Source organism: Pavona decussata, unplaced genomic scaffold (genome assembly GCF_977016875.1).
Source record: "Pavona decussata unplaced genomic scaffold, jaPavDecu1.1 SCAFFOLD_223, whole genome shotgun sequence".
Classification (NCBI taxonomy): domain Eukaryota; kingdom Metazoa; phylum Cnidaria; class Anthozoa; order Scleractinia; family Agariciidae; genus Pavona; species Pavona decussata.
In genome coordinates this window covers 3220062-3242500 of record NW_028145628.1, presented here as the reverse complement: position 1 = coordinate 3242500, position 22439 = coordinate 3220062, and the positions used below count along the sequence as shown (strand labels likewise).

Below are 22439 nucleotides of genomic sequence, written 5' to 3'. Positions count from 1 at the left end.
TAAGACCCACGTTAACATCAGAATGTAACCCTTGGGCGATGGTGTCAGTATCAGGAACACATCATTGTGGCACTGGTAGAGCTTAGCCTCAAAAGACAACACTAATGCATCTTGCTTGAACTTCAGAGTCTGGTATGACCGTGTATTGCCGTTATGGTATTTTGTACTCCCTGAAATATACTGCATGTACTGAAATATACTTCATGTAATCATCAGCATACATACCCCTATAATTGCAGCTTCCTCTGATTCATATTTCAAGTGATCTGGTAACGGGAAGAAGTTTCCAGTCTGGACTTGATCGCATTGCCTTCCCGTGATCCCCTTCCGGCAGCGGCACTGTCCCTTGACTTGTTCACAGTTCCTCTCATAGCTACCACCTACGTCACAGTCACATGGCTTACATCCGAGTGAACTCTGGGATAGTCCCCAGTAACCAGGCTAGATAAAGGAAATACCATCATATTATTAATTTTTAATTATTATTTATTTTTTTTAAGTATTTTTTGTTGGGTTTCAAAAATCACAAACAACTTTCTGAAATTCACGGACATGTCAAGACAACCCGAGAAAACAGGGAGTTCATAACAACACTACATTGCTTTACCGGCTATGACACGGATATCCGACAGCTCGTTACGTTAGGATATTTGTTCCGAATGGTATTCGCTGCCTTAGAATGCCAATTAAATTGTGAGGAAAAACTATAGTTTTCTTTAGTGTCAAACTTTCGAAAAATTGAAAACAATCAATTTTTTTTGTTTTCGCAAGGGAAAAATGTCGTCTGTAGTGCCAAAGAAACTCAGCTAGCATTTTCGTAAAGCCAAGAGCAGCTCAGAAGAGTAGAAGATTTTCGTGCGAACGTCCGTAAAACAAAAGTTGTGAAACAGGATGTGTTTCATAGGCTAGAGTATTGAGTTCACAACTGTACCTGACAGCGGTCGCATCTTGCTCCCATAACAAACCGCTTACACGTGCACTTCCCGTTCGTGGGGTCACAAAATCCTATTGTCCCAAGGGAACTGCAACCACACGCTGAAATGATAAACAATCAAACTATCAACACCCCGCAATAACTTACAAAAACGCAATAATAATATTACAAATGTAATTTTGCAACAGAGTGGTTTTCAAAAGTAATCAACAGCCAATCAGAACTGATATGAATAACGCAACGAACCAATCAAAACTTGTCAACAGCAGATACACTTTTTATTGCTAGTCGTCTAGCGTTTTCGTCTTCTTACTTGTTACATTCATCTAGAAATTAATACCTAATAAATGATTAATTTGTTATCTTTACAGTAACTATAATTAACCTTGGCCAGCTTGTATAACCAGCTCCCAGTTGGCTTGATAGCTCAGTAAATAACTGTAGGTTCTTTCTTCTATTAAAACTTGGTCTTGTTCTTTACTGCACTTTTCTTGTCAACCACTGTAAGTCGTTTTTGTTCAAGTGCTTTTGAATTTGTTATTTTCAGATACCGTATTTAAAGTTCTAAATTCATGTGTCTTGAGTTCATATCCTTGCAAGACCTCGGATGCGCGTGAACGCGATTGCGGTGACACTAATTGCCTCTTAAAAAATTAGAATTAAAACAGAAAATGGTTTCAGTGAATATTATTACCTTCACAGCCATCAGGGTTTGATGATTGTAGATTCCAGAATCCTGGTTTACACTGATTGCATCTGTTACCATTCACATTCGTCTTGCAAATACACCGACCAGCAACCAGACCCACGTCTGAATCCGTTTTACCCTCACATTCACCCCCACTCACTCCACCCACAGAATCACAATTGCATGCTGTAGAGCAGATATTAATAAACAAACAATCAAACAAGGATTAGAGGAACGGTTGGTTTTATCAACTAACTTGATTAGCTCATTTGGAAACCGCAAAGAGATTCTAGAGCTGGCGTTTTGATCGCTAGCACTTCGCCAAAGCAAATCAAGGAATTGTGGGTTGTATGTGGTCAAAAAAATATAACGAACGAGAAACAACGTGTGGAGTTAAATATTCGATTTCACTGCCCCACCGACACAGCAACACATTTCCTTTAGAAACTAAACCCTTTATAAATGAATGAAAATATATGAAATGTATGTTTTGAACTGCGGATGAAATATCAAACAGAATAAAGATCCTCGCAGTTAGTACGCAACTAAGGCAGTTGCGATCATTTATTCATCCTTCACGGGTATATTACGAACTCACAATATGACCAGCTCCCAGTTGACTTGATAGCTCAGCTGGTAGAGCACTGCACCGGCATCGCAGCGGTCACGGGTCGAATCCTGTTCAAGCCTGAATTTTTTTCAGGCTTTCCTTTCGCAACTGCTTTAGTTGCGTACTAACTGCGAGGATATTTCTTCTATTTGATAAACCCTTTATCTAAGGATGTGCCAACAGAAGCATTTTTAAGACAATAACACTGGTAACGACTGTAAAGTTAGTTAGAAAGTTACAAGTTAGCCCCATAATTTCCTCAATACAAAGCCATCAAAACGTCCCTCCCCTCCCCTACCACACACACAGACACACCCCGCAAAAAAACCTACAAACTTGGACACTTTAAAGGCCATCTCCGCCCCTATTTAAAAAAGTTCCTGACCATAATTATTGCAAACGATCAACTTTTCACAATCAATTTATTGCTGTGCCCCTTTCGTGAAATAAGTCCTACAAAAGTTCTGAGGTGGGCCCAACCAGAAGATAATTTCTAGAATAAGACCTGAAGCTGCCCTACAAAACTGTACGTACAAGTAACTCAGTATAAATATTTTTGGAACAACATTACCTTTACCAACAAAGAAATTATTTCACAAACCTCGGGAGTAGACAAAATAAAATTCCCAGATTTTTCACTGACTTTAAGGTAAAACTTAGAATTTTTCTGACCTCATGCAAAATTCCCTGACGTTTCCCTGACCTTGAAAAAAAAACGGTTTTCTCTGACTTTACACTGGCCATAGAAACTCTGCATCAATAGGCCATTTTACAGTTGTGTGTTTAGTGACCTGGCCTTAGATTGGAAGCAAGGCTGGGGTTGACCTTGTTTTGATACAAACCTCACTGTTTTTCATATGTAAATGCAAACTAGTTAGCATAAGAACAGCATGATCTACATATGAAAAGCAGTGCGGTTTGTATCAAAACAAGGTCAACCGCAGCCTCTCTTACAATCCAAGGCCACGTCACTTAGCACACAACTGTAAAATGGCCCATTGCATCAAGTACATGCAGTATAATATTATGGTACGTTTATCAGTGACACTTACGAATACAAGCGTCAGGTTCCCTGAAATCTTTAGTAGGATCCTGGTAGTGCAGTGGTTTGCACTTCTCACACTTGCGGCCCACAGTGTTGTGTAGGCAGCTTACGCAGACTCCACCGCTAACATTACCAGAAGCAGCATACACAGCGGGATCAAACCGGCATTCTACAGCATGGCCATTACAGTCACACCCTGATGCATAACAAAAATACAAGGACTTTTAAGTTTAAAAACAGTCGCTCCTTGAGAGTCACATTATCAAAATACATCTTTTTCATTAATTTTGTAAATTAAGTCCATTAAGGATGACTCAGGCACCCCTCCTTGTCTCGATCCAGCCATCCTAATTCAAATCTTCTTTGACTTCTCTTGCCTTTGTAGAGAACTCAACATACATGTAAATCATGTAATGCCAACATTAAAGGGGAAGTCTGATGGGGTTTTTGACCTGTTTGGTTAAAAATGGTGAAATGAGACCTTCACTTTGCTACAAAACAATTTTAGAACAAAGAGAGGAAAGAGATCAACTCAATTCTTGAAAAGAACAACTCGTGATCTGTTCTAGCGCATTTTGAAAACAAAAATGCAAGAACTTGAAAAACATTATATTATATAGCCTAACATTTTTCAAGTTTCAATCCATACCGGCCTACTCTGTCTCTAGCCAGAGGCACTAATTGACAGTTTTATTGCACTAGGGTGATAATTTATAACAAAACTAGGCAATTATTTTATGTTTCTGTTGACAGGCAAACATTTTTGGGTTTTGAAATGACATCAAATTTGCGTGTGACACTTCCCCTTTAGGTGGCTAACAATAAAGCCATGAGGTAGTAAGATTAATTATGCCCAGCCAATGTAAGCAAGAGTGAGCATTGCTGAATCTGCAAACTCATCAGTGTTCCCCAAATAGTTTTAATGGGATTACCCCTTGGGAGAATTTTTTTTAAATCATCAAGAATTTTTTTCATCTTTGTTGATCATTTCCTTAATTCTCCTGACCTGTACCTGTATGTTTGATCAAGCAGTGATATTGTAATGAGAAATTAGAGGCTTGTCACCAATGGGGCTTACTAATATTTCATAGAAAACCTACTTCTGCATTCAAAGGAATCCTCAGCTGTGGCCGGCCTCCAGGGCGTATCATTATAACCTTTCTTACAGCGCTCACAGTTCTTTCCTTCTGTGTTATGAGTGCAGTCACACTGCCCATACACCTGGTGAAATTAAGTAAAGAGATTCACACAGGCTGACATTAAAGCTGGTGACTCGAGTTTGAGTCTCTCTCAAGTGCTACGTGTATAGTTACCTTCTCTAGTGTTACATGTAAGTACAGCTGTACACTATGAGTACCACATATAACAGCTCTTATCACACCCCTTACACACTCATGCCAACTCTCCAGGATTATCCAGGAGTCTCCTGAATAATTGGAACGAATCTGCCGGTCTCCCATACGGGTGACTAAACCTCCCAGATAAAAGCGATTTGGCGTCTTATTTGCATAATAGGCTAGTATTTCAACTCAAATGTTCAAAACATTTAAGAAATATAGTGTCATGGCTACATTTGCATTACTGTTTTACCAATCTGCCACAAACTTTGACAGAAACCAAAGAAAATACGATTTTGTCATCATTGCAATAAAAACGACTTTCCGATTGGACAAATGTTCAACCAATTAAAAAGCAGGGACAAAAAAGCTCTAATGTTGTGTGAATTTTGTGCCAACTTGGGGGGGGGGGGGGGGTTAATTAAGTGCATCAATTTTGTTAAGGGGGGAGGGTAGGGTAATAAGTTGGGGGGGGGGGGGTGCTCAGAAGAAAATATCTCCAGATTTCAGATCTTCAGAGGTTGGCATCTATGCTTACATCCACCAACTGAAAGGGCTGCCTTGCAATGTTAATGAACATTGAAGATTTTGTAATAAGCTTCTCTTCCCCTTACTTTATCCCAGTTAAGTCCACATCCTTTACCTCATTCCATCCCAGCTGAGACAAGGATTTATGCATAATCCTGACTAAAATGTTACGTAACACAAAAAAATGTATTCAATTAGGAAAGATGATTAAAGTTAAAACATAAAACTTGGTTTCCATTGGCATAAAAAAATTCAGTGTCTTAAATGTGTAGCACATTATAATACATGTAGTTTAAAGTTACAGGTACTACAGGGCATGAATCAAAATAACTATGACCCACTCAGTGTGCTTGTAAAACAGCCCAGAACATTATACATGTTACAAAAACTTTGTTTGAGTTTCTGATTTTCATGTACATGTAATTGAATTTGTAAAAATCATACAATAAATATTTTGGAATGAAATATGTGCAAGTTCTCTCAGCCCACCCACCCCCCCACCCCCTCAACTCCCTGACAAATCCCCACTCCTTCTTGAGGGTTAAGTGATAACCTGAAAACAGCCAGGGTTGGGTGGCAGAGGCTATATAGTCAGCTTGTAAGGAGGACCACACCTCCCCTTCCCTAGTTCTTTAGGGCACTTACCATGCCAGGAACGCTAGCTTCTCCAGGCAGCGGTAGACACTGCTCGGCATGTCCATAACATGAACAGCTACCTCTGATGACGAGATCATAGACAGCGTAGTAGTACTTCAGTTTGGTATCGGGCTTGGTGGGGTCCAATACCAAATCACCAAGAGTGTGCAGTTTGGTGAAGTTGATTCGTATGTTGGTTAGTTTCAACAAGTTCTGGACTTTTTCACTGTAGGGGTTTTTGACTGTGATTTGTGGATTCAAAGCTCTGAAGATTACCTGTTAAGTAAAGGAAAAACATGTACATTGCAACACTGATCATCACTTGTATTTCACCTTAAATAGAAAAGAGTCCATTGAAAAAACATTGTCAGGTACTAGAAGGTACATTATATAAACAATGAATGATTATTGATAAGACCCAATACCTTTCTGGTACATGAGCTACATGAGCTAATTTGCATTTTTAATCCCGTTAGAAAATAAAAGCATTGTTATTATTATTATTATTATTATTATTATTATTATTATTATTATTATAATAATAACTATTATTATTATTATTATTATTATTATTATTATCATCATCTTGCCACACAGAATAAATTACAAATAGAATAGAAGAAAAGATAATAAATAGCTGCAACTTGGAAAGAGTGACTGTGGCGGGGAAATCTCAGAGAAGTGAAGCTTATTATGCGGTTTTTAGGGCTTAAAATTTATATATTTGTATATAGTCATGGATGAGAAAACAGCGTGCTAATTAGATCACCTTACAATTCCATCAGGTAGCACACTTTGTGATGTTTTTTTCAATTGATGCAGTGATACTACAAAGCATTTGAGACCATTCAATTCCCAATAAGAAATACATTTACATTTGCCTCAGTTAAGCAATCCTTTTTAACCATACAGTACATTAATGCTTACCTCTCCATTTGAGGATGGCTCCACCGATGAAAAGTCCTCCGTACAAACAACGTCGTCAACATCTCCCTGGGGTTGATGAGGAATGTCAGGGAATGTCTTCTTACAGTCCGCTGCATAATAACGATATACATTCCATTGCCTGCCATAGTCCCAGGAACGTTCTATAAGCATGCCAGCAGGACGGAATGTGCGGAATGTCATCACCAAATGAGTGAAATGAAACTGAGCCTCAAGATTAAGCTGATGATAAAAAGAGATGAAAAATCAGTCAATAAATCAAATAAATGATTAATTAAATAAAAATGGCAGTTTAAAAACTCCTGTCACAGGGTGGGATTTATTGACACTTTGCTTGCTGGATTTAAGCCCTCGGCAGCCAAACCATTACCATGAACACTGAATGTTTTCATAATCATCCAGGTGTCTCAGTCCTGTATCATGACGTTAGGCATGAAAAAACGGATGTGCTACAGGTACATGCTTTATTAAAGAGACACAGGATTTTAAGAGCTGTATATTGTATAAAAGTGAAGGAGAAAGTAGCAAGAGTTACCACAAAAAAACAAGGACTGAGACCAGGAAGAAAAGGTGCTGGAAGTAGGATGTTTGGCAATCTCCTTAAACACCTACCACTTTCAACCCATGACCCCCACCCACCCCTTCCTTCTTCTAACCCTATATATTACACCCCTAGCCCCATCCACTGCTATACTCTTCCACCACTAGCCCATTATACCCCTATCCCCTCACACCCTTACCCTGCCACACCCTACCTCCTTTCAACCCTATACAGTGCACCCCTAGCCCCTTCCTTCCCTCTCCCTTCACACCCCTATCCTGTTCCACCCTCTGCCATCCACCCAAACCCCCTTCCAACCTTGCCATGTTATACCCCCAACCCCTTCCATCCCCATCCTGTTATACCCCTACCCTGTTACACCCTACTCCCTTCCAACCCTACATGTACCCCTTTCCAATGCTATTGTATTAAACCCATAGCTCCCTTCACCCTGTCCTACTCCATCCATACTCCCTTCAAGCCCTATCATGTCACCTTGAGCTCCTTCCACGTCTACCCTGTTGCACTTCACTCCCTTCCGTCCTCCCCCTTTCTTTAGCCCCATCCTTCTCCACCCCTACCCCCTTCTAACCCAGTCATGTCACCCTGAGCCCCTTTCATTTCTATCCCCCTCCACCCCTATTCTTCACACCCCTACCCTGCTACACGTTATCTCCTTCCAACCCCATGGATTACATTACACCCTATGGTGTACCTCCCTCCACTCTTACCTCCCTCTACCCCTATCCCTTTCCATCCTTGCCCCTAACCTGAATGTAAACATCTTCTTGAAGGTTCTCTGACTGCCACCATGTCCTCTCTTTCTCTCCATTGAACTCTGAGATCATTTTCGACGCCACATGGTTATTCTCTGGTATACTTGAGTCGCACATAAAACACTCATTCACATCCTGGAGATGGGACACAATGCAATACTCCTCAGGTTCATCCATGCCGCAAGTAGAAGAGGCAGACAACCTATCAGCACGGCCAATCAGAAGGTCACCAGTGGCTGGGTAACAGCTGCGTTTGTCACACTGGTTTTGACTCACAGCTTGATTAACTAATGATAAGAAAAATCTTACAAATTAATTGTTTATAAAATTTAATGGTTTGAACAAAGGAGTCATGTCATATGTACAGTAGGTAAATAATTTATTATGATCATCCAGGTGAGTGTAGCCCTGAGAAGGACCGTTTGAGTTGCTTTGATCACCGATGTTTCAACAGAATCAAGGTCAGAGTCTGATGACGACTTCCAGTCATGATCAGGTTATGGGAACATCAATGTCACCTCAAACCGTCCTTCGCTGAACTACACTCACCCAAATGATATGATAATTTACGTAATTATGACATTAGTTATCTATCATACCTAACTCTTCCCCTGGGGGGACAGGGATGGCACAGTGGTGAGAGCACTCGCCTCCCATCAATGTGGTCCGGGTTCAATTCCCACTGTTGATGCTACAATGTATATGTGGGATTATGTAGATTTATTTTAATTTGATGACTGAATAAGCTTTTATAATTTAGAACAAAGGTATGACATTTTTTATCTGCACCAGCTCCATTGTCCCCGGCGTGATTGACTGATACATAAAATGTGGCCATTTGAATGAACATGGATATTTGCATTTGATATTTTCTAGCTGTGCTATATAATCATTTTGCATTTTAAAACTTGTTCAGGAAGAAGGCTTGACTGAGGAAGCATTTAAAAGGAAATGTTTTGCTATGATCAGCTGATGGCAGATATTTCAGTGATTTGCATACTATATTGACAAATGGCTTTGACATTTACACCAAAATGGTTTTCTCCTTCACCAGGGCGTGAACTGCAAAGAGGAAACCACAAGATTCCTACACACCGCGCCTACAAAACACGGCAAAATTACAAAAATAACAAAAACAGATAAAAACTTAAGGAAATTCTGTCTACATGTATAAGCTTTATACTGTACATGCACGTCAGCATGTTTAATGAAAACATAGCTGTCAGCTACGATTCACGGTTTCCTTTAAAAAGCAGAGAAAAATTGATCTCACCGGCCATGGAAACTTTATTTTGCTGAACTATTCTGTAATCGGCATGAGGTCTCAATTAGTTTATTACCCTCGAGCAGGGCTGTAACTTTAGACGTACCGTTCAAGTATCGCTCAATAAAAATATACAGCTCTAGTATGTAAGTATAAACAGCACAAGAATTTAACGTTGAAAAACAGGACAACAGAAAACATGCAAGTTCTTTTAAGATTACAGTTGGTTAACTCACCGAGATTTAGCACAACAATGGTCGCAATTTTCCAGAACGTCTCCATTGTTGACACGTGAAAACCGAAATATGTGATTGAAGACAAAATGTTCTGATGTACCACCCACAACTCTGCTCAGAATAACGTGTTCCTCGGGAAATGTTACTCCTAGAAAACGAGCAAACAGCGTGTTAGTTAAACAGCAATTGACGATGAGTAAAGCGCAACATACTTCACGGAGTAAATTTTTATCAGTCACGCATACAAGACGAAATGTGTCATGCGAATTATTAAATGTTTGTAATTTTAGAAGTGTCTAAGCAGAGATCTCTCACTAGCAAAGTTCAAGAACGTTGCAGGCGCTTTATAATACAAATAGAAAGGCAAAATGACTAACCTTTCTCCAGAAACTGTTTTGGATGCGATCGCTAGTGATCACTCAGTCCCGAATTACCTTTACAGAAGCTTCAAATCTTGCGCAAAGACATGAGCTGAAACGAACAACCACTGTGCGCGTCTTCTAAACGAGACAACGAGTCCTTTCACAAATGATCGTTTTGACCAAACTTGAATCTCTAATTAAAAATCCTCTGGCAGAAGCTTTGGAACGGCGCAGATGATGACCTTTACACGAGCGAACGATACCAAAGGTAGAAAATCTCTTCGTAAAGCGGTGTTAAAGAGACCACAAACCAGCCAAATGCTCGCCCGCACTGATCGGTAATTCGCCACCGGAAACACAATATGCTTCGATACATTCCAGGAATGTGGGCAACAGCCAATGAAATTTCGATTTGGTTATGTGAATTTCCGCGCCAAGACCTCCTCGGGAAGCGAGCGAAGTGTCGTGTTTCAGTGATCTTCAGTGACAGTCAAATTTAATACATCCCTTTTAAATTTAGCATTTTTGCACGAATTCCTCTTATTCTCTTTCATACAGCACAAAAGCAAACACCGGAAGATTGCCTAGGCCGACACCACCAGTTTGCAAATCGATCCGACACGAATACAATATAGATATTAATATTATTTTATACCGATATTTGGCTGTCTCGTTATCGATACATCATACGTTATTTCAGTTTTAATACGGTAAAACTTTCAGTAGATATACAATAACTATACAAACTTGGAAAATGAAATTTAATATTCTGATTCTCATGATTGTTGCGTGGGAGCCTGCTACACACAAACGAGTAGAGATTGCATACTCTGCATCAGCGAAATCAGGGTCGTCAGCGCGCGCGGGGGATTTTGAGTGGCGGGTGGGGCACTAAAGCGAACGCGTTCCAGAGGAATCCAGGGGCGTGCTCACTTAGAAAAATTCTTCTGACATTGCTAGAAATGCATCTTACCCAAATAATTTTTTAATTGTATCAACTAAAATATGTTTTCTTTTTTTTTGAAGTAACGAGGCGTTCGTCAGTTTTCGAAACTGGAAGTCTGAAACTTTGCAATCTCTTTTCAGTTCTTGCCAAACTCCCGCCAGCAGCTTGTGAAGACCCACACGCTCAGACAAAATTGTTGAAACGGTTCCCTTCTCTCTTCCCCTTTTCCCGTTCAATGTTGAATTTCACCGAGCGGGAGTGAAAGACACGCTACGAAAACAAAATTGGAAGGGGGGCGATGGCGAGTACGTGCTATATAACAGGCACGTTAGTTACCTTGGGTGTTAACCGAAGTGTTTCAACTAATTATGACTGCAGTTGCAGCTTCGTTCAGTTGTTCATGTTACCGTAAATCATACGCGCTTTTGTTCGTTATGACAGCAGGACTGAATGATCCAGGATCATGACCATAGCCGGACTGTGGATACAATTCTCCCCTTCAAAATGGCTTCCCTTGTCTATGGGGCGTGACATGCAGTACTATTAAATAAATTTAACTTTCAAATGCTTAAAGGGATCCCTACAATGTTTTTTAAACTGGATTATTTTAAGGTTTTCAGAACTATCCACAACACGAAAGGAAGCGAGAGAAACTTATGCTTCCAAAAGTGAGAACTGAGACTACAAGGAAGTCTTTTTTATTTTAAAGGATCAAAACATTTTAATGACATTCCAACTGAAATGAAGGATCTTAACTCTGTCATGATTTTTAAAACTCGAATTTTAAATTTTTTTAGATCACAAGGTTTTTTTATAACTTTAAATTTAGTTGCTGTTTTTACGCTTTTTAGGTTTTTTAGGTTCTTTTCTTTTTTGCAGGGCCCTTATTGATATCAGCATTTTATGGTGAAGAGGTCACCCTGGTTAAATAACATTTATTATTATTATTATTATTATTATTATTATTATTATTATTATTATTATAAAAATAATAATAATCTCTTTATTTACATGTTTCAAGAAAATTGCTTATTTACAAGATAAAAGTATAAAAAAAGAACTATTAAAGCCTATTTACAATTGTGAAACGGATTACTAAGTAAAACTGAGTTTTTTCTTTGATATGATACCGAAAAGCAAGCGTAAATCAGTTATTTGCAACTAAATGCTAACTTTTTGTTCACAAAAAGTGTTGGAAATTTCTTAGAGTCGAATCACAGATGACGCGAGTTTGCAACTTTTCAACCATCCTGAAGTAGACGACTGACAAAAAAGTCACTATTTAAATTCTGGCTTGCGCATTGCTTATTATTATTATTATTATTATTATTATTATTATTATTATTATTATTATTATTATTATTATTATTATTATTATTCAAATGTTTATACGGCAGTTTTCATAAATGGCCTTTGTGCAAAAACTCCGGCTTGAGCTTATTCAGTAATGAAACTTCATCTTCGTGAAACACCGAACCCAAGAACGATAAACAACAGCTGGAATCCGTTACGTTATTTCATGGCTGAAAATCTAATCGTCCGTTCAGCAACAAAACCAGCTAACTTCAAACTGTCTGACTCTGTCGGGTTTGCCGGAAAAAACCTTCGTAAAACAAGTTAGATCCGAAACAGGCAAATCAAAACACTGCATGGAGAGTTTTCTGTGAGGTCCGCATATCCCACATAAAAAAATCATATGTAACGTAAGTTGTTTCTGTAAGTGATGGATATGGTTAAATAACATAATATCAATATATTTTTTAACCAGTTTAAAGTAATTTTGCACAAGAAAATTGGATTACAAATAATACGCTTTGATTGTTTAAAGTGTGAGTAGTGTCAGAACTCTAGAAAGTATCGACACACTACAATGGGGGAGTCAAAACTCTTAGGACAATTAACACGATTTGCCTTAATTTCTCCCCCTTCCCCCTCGCCCCCAAGCAATGTTGTAGTTTGTAAAGCCCTGTACACTTTACCCTGTCCTAAAAGTGTTTCTTCATCCCAACATTGTTTGGAGCAGGGGGGGGGGGGGGGGGGGGCATTCGCGGTATCCACGTGGTTAGAGAAGTGCATATTATGCTACGTCGAAGAAAGATTTTTCATAACCGTTCCCAGGATTTTTGTCCTCCATTGTAGGTATAGGTATCGAAGCACTATTCAGCCAATATTTCTCGCTATTTTGGGGGAACCTCAAATCAGTGATATATAGAATACTTGTATCGCCTCAACCACCCTTCAGTCCAATACCGTGACCCAGGGGGGCTGGTGCACAAAAAGTGGTCGCATTAGGCCTCAGGTCAACACTGGCGACCTAACAACACAAACGTACTCAAATAAAGAAAAGATCGGCACTAATTTATTCAGTGGTTTCTGAAAAATTATCATCATTCATCCCATCTCTGTGTCATATCATTACAAATGCGTAAGTGTCATTTATGGAGTACAAACAATAGCGCACCTAAAGTTTCTAAGTGGAGGAGCAGGTGGTACAGGGTGACTGAACAGTGACTAAAAGGAGGGCATACGTGGAACGAGAGCAACTGCGATGATATATAGAAAAGTCGTTCACCGTCATAACTCACGATCCCCATCCTGAAAACTTCACATTTCACGTTGTTGTTCTGCAGAGGACGATAAAAAAAATTTACCCAACATTATAACGCATGTGCAGAGCCAGTGTTTGGTGTGTTTTGCTCATTAAACGTCTTTTGGTGTGTGGCTTTCGCGTTCGCCTTAAGCCATCGAAGCGGCTTGACATCTTTCACATGCACATTCACAGTGATGGGAAACCTTTGTGAATTATAATATATAAATAAACGTTCTTACCATCAATCGAACAAAGTGATGCGGCTCTTAATGATTTTTAAAAATTTTTAAGAAGTTACAATAAAGAAAGCTTGAAGCAAAAACCAGGTTCAAACGGGCCCAAACAATGGAAGGTTTTGAGCAAATTGCTCAATCATGAAACAAGAAACAGTATGTTCCCCTTGTCTTGGTTTAGTCTGGTATACAAAGGAAACAACAGACAATCAATACCCGCTCTCTTGTGTAGGTCGCTTGCATTTTCTTGAAAAGTTATATGCTATTTCTTTTTTTTTTATTATTTAGCTGAAAAATAATCTGTGAACAGGCTCCCATGTAAGGCATAGCATAAAGAGAAAAATCAGTGAACGAAGGGAGCCGTGCTTGATCTTGATTTTTGTCTTTGTCCTATACCCCCACTTGGAAGCCTGTTCACAGGCTAGCTCAAAAATTAAATATATAACAAAGTTTCTTACAAAGCAAATTTTTATTACCTTTATATACCGCAGAATACAATGTTTACGATACTAAACACTACTTACACTATTTACAATAATGCAATACTAACAATCACTGCATTTACAATGTTAAGTAATAGATCAAACACGAGGAAGAGTGTTTCCTCCGATTTCCAAACACCAAGAAGTAAGTTGGAAAAACGAGGCGCAGCCGAGTTTTTTCAACCAACTTCGAGGTGTTTGGAAATCGGAGGAAACACTCTTTTGAGTGTTTGATATAGCTTTTCAAACTATTGATAATTCTTGGAGAAATTCGAAGCAAAAGTTCACAAAATTTTATGATAATAAAGATCACATTTTCAAACCTCCTCCACGGTAGTGATTTCCTTTGTTTTGACTTGATGAATTATTAATGAGTTTGAGAACAACGTTTACTATACTTACAAAACTAACAATGTTTACAATACTTACGATACTTAATATAATACTTACATATGTACTTACATCAATACAATACTAACAATATTTACAATACTTACAATACCAAATCTAAGAAAGAAAGTGCATAGCTTTACAAAGAAAAAAGATAACAATTCGCTAATTAAATAATGCAAATTTAATTATGTAAATTATGTAAAAACCTACGCCACTTTTTAACAAAGATTGTATGAGTCCACTTTAAAGTGTTTGCTTACAATGACCACATTGAAACACAAGCTGGTTTATTGTTTTCCAACTTGAGTGGTCTCTTAGATTTTGTATGAAACAAGGTTTTACCAGATGGAGAACAAAAATTCAGGAAATTGCCCCTTTATCACAGAAGTGCCATTGTTACTCTGGTCACTTTTTTCAAAGTTAAAAAGAACATTGGAACATTCAATTGAATTCACGCCATCAATACCACGCCATGAAAAAAATCCTGATATGATTGCATCAACAGAGTATTTTTTGCCTTTCTCTATAACAACAGGAAGATCAAATTGAGCCTCAAAGCCCCAGTAATCACATGACTTGTAAGGCAACTTATATGAAGTAAAACACTTCTGTAGCTTGCCAACAGCTAAAGAAGAACTTAAATCTGTAACATTGAGGTTCAGTGAATATTTTTTACTTTGATTCCCACATAAGCAAATACCACGGAGTAAAATGGTTTTGTCCACCCTAAGAATGATGGAATCATGCCTACCAGGACCATAGCACCAACCATAATCAACCACAGAGCCAAATCTGCATAACCTCTCTCTGCACGATCCAACCCTCTTTTCCGTTTCAAATGTCAGTTGAGAAGGCAAGACAGAAGAGAAATGTTTTATGAGATCAAAGCACTCTTTTGGTGTTAAGATGTCCTCGTCAAGGACCACATTGACAAATTCTTCTTTGGTCATACTTGGAAAACGAATTTTCTTCACAATCCTTTCTCCAAGAAGCCTTCTCTTTAGATTTCCATCTTGAACTAGACCTTGAAGTTCGCATTGCTTGTTCGCCCAGTCATTTACAGCTTCAAACAATTGCACTTCCTTTATAGTTAAAGACTCTCTGCAGACTAGTGCTTCAAGTAACGCGCCATCAACTGTCGCAAATTCCTCTGATCTCACGACTTGCTCTGTATGTTTGTCAATAACATCCCAACAGGCGGTCACAACATTCTCCATTTGATAGTTTTGCGCCTGTTTAAGAATGCCAGTGACATTTCTATCAGTTAATTTCTTTCCAAGATATTGAATACACCTCTCAGCAAGCGAAGGCAACTTGAGATTTTCGGCCAGACGCATCACCTCCACAACATTATTTCCTGTTAAAATTACCTCATCACTGTAGATGTAACGCAACACCTCTAGTAAGCTCTCGTACCCGCAGTCGAGCTCAATATCGTCGACAGTTTCTGGTTCCTGGCCATAAAACATATCAAAGAACACAGGACTGCTAACTGCAAGCAATAACTTATGAGCAGGGATTGCTATTACACCTCCTGTCTCACATTGAGTACTTACAATTAATTGCACATCACTTAGTAATTTGTTATTAAACATCGCTTTGATCCTTTCTCCCATGTTTGCCATCATTCTCTCCAGTTTTTCTGTGGATTAGAAGGCTTCAAACGATTCGAATGGTATCCCAAATCGTAGCCAAATTCGGTGAGTTCCCCAATGTTATATAAACAAAAAATGTATCCATGGTATATACCGCTGTTCAAAATAGCAAGCACAAGCAACTTCTGCGTTTCAAGAAAAGTTGATAAAATGATGTCAATTGACGGAGAAAACTGGCAAGCAGCAAGATCGACAGTCAGAGAAAGGACCAAATACATGTTCAGTAACAGTCTTTTAAGTGACGTTAGGTTTATTGCCGGTATGCCAGCTTCTGAAAGCGAGTGTGACCGGTCGAAAAGCAAACGGTCCCGAGCGACCGTAGAGATACCGGCTCACAAGTTTGTGCTGTCGATCAGTAGCCCTGTGTTTTACAGAATGTTCAATGGTCCACTGGCAGAGAAATCGGACACCATTATTTTGCCTGACTGTGAGTACGAAAGCTTGCGGGAACTATTTCGCTTCATGTACAGTGATGAAGTTTTCTTGAATAGAGGTAATGTGTTGCAAGTTTTGTACTTAGCAGAAAAGTACATCATGCCCTCCCTTGTCAAAAAGTGTTTTAAATATCTGCGCGAAAACGTGGATGGATTAAACGTCTTTCATGTTCTTACACACGCACTGAGGTGTTCTCAACAAGATGGAGAACTCATAGACCGTTGCTGGGAAGTTGTTGATGAGGAAACCGAGCTGGCTACCCAGTCTGATGGGTTTCTGACAATTGATCGATCATTACTTGAAAGATTAGTCGAGAGAGACTCTCTGGCAGTCAAAGAGGTTGAGCTGTTCAAAGCGGTGGACTGGTGGGCATCGCATCAGTGTGCAAAGCAAAACCTGGAAAAGGATGGCAACATCAAAAGAAGGATAATTGGTGAAAAAATTGTGACAAGCATTCGTTTTCCGGTCATGGAAGAAAACGAGTTTGCAAGTGCTGTTCTAGACAGCAATATACTTAAACCTCATGAGGTGATTGAGGTTACAAGATATCTTTATTTGGCTTCACCATCACCAAAGAGTTTTCTGACCACCAAGCGGATTGGCAGAAACAAACTTTGTGAAAGATTTGAATCAGTTGTAAAATTTGGGTGGCGTGGTCACCTTGATGGAACTGATGAGAATTTTACACATGAAATGAAAATAAGTGTAGATAAGACCATTAACCTGCAGTGCAAGGTGTCAGACTTTTTGGTTGTGAGAGCGAAAAACACTCAGTTACGTTGGAGCTGAGGGATTTAAAAACAACTAGTTTACATGCAAAGAAAACCGGTGTATTTGCTTCAGTAGAATTACAGTACAGATCAACCTGTTTCTATGGCATTGATGTCTTGTTCGATGAGCCAATAGCCCTAACCAAAGATACAGAGTATCAGCTTACTGCTTGTATATCTGGTTCATGTTGTTGGCGTGGGGAAAATGCATTGGAATGTGTTAAATGTTCAGGTGTGAGGTTTACATTCAGTCCATGCAAGAAAACTAAAGAATTCCCTGTGATTTTATTTACTCTGGATTAATGAGTTATGGTAGCATTTGTGATGAGCCTAATGACCACTTAGTGAGTCTGCGTCATTTTTTACACATGGGCCTCCAGTATCTGTGTCGTCCTCAGTCATCATTATTAAATTTTAATATTAATGAGAGAAGCACGATAAACCGAGATGCACACATACCAGATCATATACAGGGAGGACTGGGATAGGAGTCAGCCCCAGTACCCTTTGAAGAAACTTTAGAGAACCAGGCATCCACAAAAGGATCTGTTTTCAAGAAAAAGGGGTCAAAATGTGCAAAATTGTTGTCTTTAACTTTAAATTTGTTAAATTTAATACTTTGAGATTAATCAAACTTTTTCTATTACCAATTGTCAAAATTATGTACCATTGTTATAGTTCAGGTTTGTAGTGAAGTATTCTCGTACCGAGAGTCTGCAGGCTCTTTGGCCAGCAGTTGGTCACTAGGGGAGACTCTGGAAAAATCCCAATCTCGTACCCAGAGTCCTCAGGCTTTTTGGTCAGTGGGTGGGCGCCAGGAGAGACTCTGGGGACATTGAAAAAATTCAAATTTTTTGATTAGCTGTTGCGTAACGGTTTCCGCAGAAATCCTGCGGTAATAAAATTCGATGTCCCTGGCAGAGTCTCTCCTGGCAACTAACCACTGGCCAAAGAGCCTGAGGACTCTGGGTCTGAGATTGGGGAAATCCAAAAAAATTAAATCTTTTGATTGGCTGACTCGTAAAAGCTCAGTCTTTCACTTGCATTGTTTTACCACAGAAATCCTGGGGTCAAAAAATTCCAGTACCTCAGAGTCTCCCCCTGATGACTAACCACTGCCCAAAGAGCCTCTGATGGCTCTATATACAAGATTGATGGTGAGGTATCGAAGGGAAGCGATTTTTAATGATTTAATAATAGCCAAAAAAGGTATGTAAATTTCGTACCTAGAATGAGTGCATGATAAACCAAACCACATGGAAGTACTGTGCATGGCATTATTGGCTTTCTTTTAAAGGGTTTCTATTATCCACAGACTGTACACATGAATTTAATACTTGAAAGCTATACTGATTTGAATTGTTTGAATGGTCACACTTTAGGATATTGATATTATTCACAGATCAATAGTTAGAACCACCTTGTACAGCATAACAAACAGCACCACAGGAAAGTACTGCTTGGTAGCTTTCATTTGAATGGTCACACTTTAGGATTTTATCCACAGACTCCAAAGTTAGAACCACCTTGTACATCATAATAAACAGCACCACAGGAAAGTACTGCTCAGTAGCTTTCATTTGACTCAGTGGTCACACTTTAGGATTTTCATCCACACACTCAAAGGTTAGAACCACCTTGTACAACAGCACGACAGCGAAGAACTGCTCAGTAGCTTTCATTTGAATGGTCACACTTTGAGATTTCATCCACTGACTGACTCAGAAGTTCGAATCACCACTATACATACTAAAGAAAGTGTAGCCAAGGCAGCTGTGCTGTTTCTGTTGGCATTATTAGGTATTTATATTGAGTTTTAAAATATTGCACACTTAATGATTATGACTCTGTACTCCAATAATAATAAAATGAAATTAAATAAGTATTCGTCCAGTCCGTTCAAAATTCGCAATTAATTTGTCGTACAACTGAGTCCTGGTGCATGATACAGCCACTGATCATGAGCAGTTAGTTTCCTCAGTCCGGAAATTGTACCAAAACTTATCGAAAACGGAAACGAAAGACTGCGCGATGCATTAATTAACAGACCACGAGGAATTTTTGTTTCGCCACGATCCTACTTTGCATTGCAAAAAGATACAGTAATTGCACCAGTTGTTTTCATTTTCATTCAGAGTAATTTTACTGAGTTGCTAAGGTCTCGCTTAACTGCGCATCAGATACTGATACGTAGGTACTTTCGGACACAGCGAGCGAGAAAGTCAGGAGAGATGTCTTCTTTCAGTAACACGGGTTCTTTGAACGCAGCTTTTCCTGTGTTTGTAGTTATATTTTGTGCTGTCTTTACGTCCCGTCAAGTTCACGGAGGTCTTTTGGATCCAAATCGATTTGAACGAGAGCTACGGAGCTTTGCCAATGATGCCCTTGGATTGGACGAGCTTCAAGTAAGATACACAAATTTCCCTTTGCTATCCACAGTTTTGCCAGATCTTCCGTAATACTTAATTACCTTTGCATCACAGACCAAAAGATCTCTTGACAAATTAATCTCGGTAGACCGTCTTGTGTTCAGATGAACATATTTTCAATTCTATTACAGTGGAAACCCGTTAATACGACCACCTTCGGGCTGTGAAAATGTGGTCGTAACAACGGTGTGATCGGATTAACGAGGTTGTAAAACTAAGGAAATAACTGGAATTTCATTTCATTCTCAGTGGGCACGAAAAAGTGGTCGTAAATGATAATTAAAGTGGTGGTCGTAAGGCGGCTTTCCACTGCACATGTTTTATTTGCTGGTACAGTGTATAAGTGTTTTGTTTACAGTGTATATTTTACACCCTTACTAAACCAAATCCGGTCGGAAGACCGATAATTTCGGGCTGTGAAGGCCCCACAGAAAGATTATCATCTTTTGTGGACAAATTACTTCAGCCCATCGCACAAAAACAGAAATCGTATCTAAAAGATACAACGGATTTCGTAAACTTCATAGAAAAGACAAAGGTCTCTCAAGATACTATCTTAGTATCAATGGATGTAACAAGCTTGTATACAAATATACCACAGGAGGAGGGAATTACAACAGTATGCACAGCATACGAGACATTCCACAACAATAAACCTCCTATACCGTCACACTACCTCAAAGAAATGCTTAAACTTATCCTTCAGGAAAATTCATTCCAATTTGTTGGAAAAAATTACCTTCAGACCCATGGAACTGCAATGGGTACAAAAAATGGTCGTTGCACTTGCAAACATCTTTATGGCCGACATTGAAACAAAAATGATAAGTCAAAGCAAAACAAAACCAATAGAATGGAAACGTTTTATTGATGACATTTTCTCACTGTGGGATGTGACGAAAAGGAAATTAACCTGTTCATTGAACAAGCTAACAAATTCCATCCTACTATTAAATTTACGGCCGAAATTTCAGAGAACGAGACTAGCTTTCTCGACACAATAATTTTTAAAGGAGAGCGTTTCAGAAATGAATCGATCCTTGACATCCGTACACATTACAAGCCTACTGAAACCTTTCAGTATACACATTTTACCTCGAGCCATCCCTTGGGTGTTAAAAGAGGTTTTATTAAAGGCGAAGCACTCAGACTACTGAGAACAAATTCTTCTGAAACAACGTTCGAAAAAAGTATCTCCAAATTTAAATCGCGCCTCATAGCGCGCGGATACCCCCACAAGATGATACAGACAACGTTATCAGAAGTCAACTTCGCCGGAAGACAGTCGGCTCTACAGCAAAAGAAAAAAACTCGTAAACAAATCTTGCCTTTTGTTACAACGTACCACCCATCGGTGCGTAACCTTACAAATATATTGATGCAAAACTGAAAGTTCATACAAAATCAGCCTTTGCAGAGAAACATACTCAAAAATCCGCCAATGATATCCTACAAGAGAGGACAATCTCTTAAGGACATGCTCGTTAGGGCAAAAATATAAAGGCAGCGTTCATAAAAATGTACACCACATAACGCAGTGAGCCGTGCAGGCCTGTCATTTCTATTATTATCACTGAACAGTAGTATCCATAGATTCACTCAGTTTAACAGCATCAAACTTCGGTTGCCAATATTTGTTTTATGGCTCACGGCCATAGCGGACGAGTATCACCTAAGTGATAAATCAGAGGAAACTGTTTGATGTCAATTTCATTGACTTTGCATCTAGCTTTTTCCGTCTCTTCTGTGTAATCGGCCATGATACCCCGAGAGTCAACGTCAGACTGAGTTCGTGCCGTTTGTCCTAAGATTATTGTTGGCAATAAATTTTGATACAGTACAGAGATGTGTTTCCCAAAAGTTTCGAGAATCTCTAAATAGATACAAAGTAGCAACAACGGCGAAAAAATCAAGTTGTGAGTCCTCCTGGTTCTCCATTTTTGATGTGATTGTCGAGTTCGATCCGCACGATCCGGATGATCATGATTTTGAACAAACCTGCCGATATGGCGTAAGCGAAACTGCATGCAAACAAGGTAGTACAAACTCAAAATCTAATGGTGGTTGTTTCAAATTAGTGTTCTCGAGGATCGAATTCACAAAACTTCGTGATTGTGTACCACAGGAGAAATTAACCCTTTCGCTCCTTGGTGTGATCAAGTTGTAATGTCTCCTTACCTTATGAATACATTGTAAATTAGACTGGTGATGAGAATAAAGAAAATCATTAACTGGCTGCTGATATAGTTCAATGATGTAACACCAAATTCTTTGAACTGACTTTAAAAGAAATGTATGGCAGGCAGTCAGTCAGGGGAATTAACATTCAGATCATGGGAATGAAAAGGTTAAGGCCATCATAGCCCTATACTCATTTTAATGCCGCAAGCTGCACTGCACTCACAAGAGTGGATATTACGGTAACATGTGAAAGCTGTTCACACTTCCTTTAGCAGTGTTATAATCTTTAATTGCTACAAAATATTGTAAATGTTGTAAGGAAAGTCAAGCATTATATAAGTTTAGCATTGCTTTCTTTGCAGAAAACAAATTAGTTCCCAGATGACAGTAATGTATTGTTCAATTCCGGACGTTAAAAAATTA

General features: G+C 39.0%; 3 protein-coding genes across 3 annotated transcripts in view; 1 reads left to right on the top strand and 2 right to left on the bottom strand.

Annotated features, from left to right (window-relative positions):
* The window catches only part of LOC146459202 (laminin subunit beta-1-like), a 32317-nt gene extending 22073 nt beyond the window's left edge, over positions 1–10244 (bottom strand). The window contains exons 1-10 of the mRNA XM_085089975.1: positions 9918–10244; positions 9541–9688; positions 8035–8327; positions 6706–6945; positions 5788–6054; positions 4378–4498; positions 3285–3473; positions 1629–1808; positions 932–1035; positions 226–441 (exon numbers count right to left, since the gene is read on the bottom strand). Coding sequence (XP_084946101.1) covers positions 226–441; positions 932–1035; positions 1629–1808; positions 3285–3473; positions 4378–4498; positions 5788–6054; positions 6706–6945; positions 8035–8327; positions 9541–9586 — 1656 coding nt within the window. The 5' untranslated portion in view covers positions 9587–9688; positions 9918–10244. The remainder of the gene's footprint in view (positions 1–225; positions 442–931; positions 1036–1628; positions 1809–3284; positions 3474–4377; positions 4499–5787; positions 6055–6705; positions 6946–8034; positions 8328–9540; positions 9689–9917) is intronic.
* A 4640-nt stretch (positions 10245–14884) lies between these two features.
* Positions 14885–16162, bottom strand: LOC146459201 (BTB/POZ domain-containing protein 6-like). Its single transcript, XM_085089738.1, has one exon. The coding sequence runs from the start codon at positions 16160–16162 to the stop codon at positions 14885–14887; it is 1278 nt and encodes a 425-aa protein (XP_084945864.1).
* Positions 16163–16351: 189 nt separating this feature from the next.
* LOC146459200 (BTB/POZ domain-containing protein 6-like) lies at positions 16352–17425 on the top strand. Its single transcript, XM_085089737.1, has one exon. It carries the CDS (start codon positions 16352–16354, stop codon positions 17423–17425), a length of 1074 nt encoding a protein of 357 aa, XP_084945863.1.
* Positions 17426–22439: the final 5014 nt, after the last annotated feature.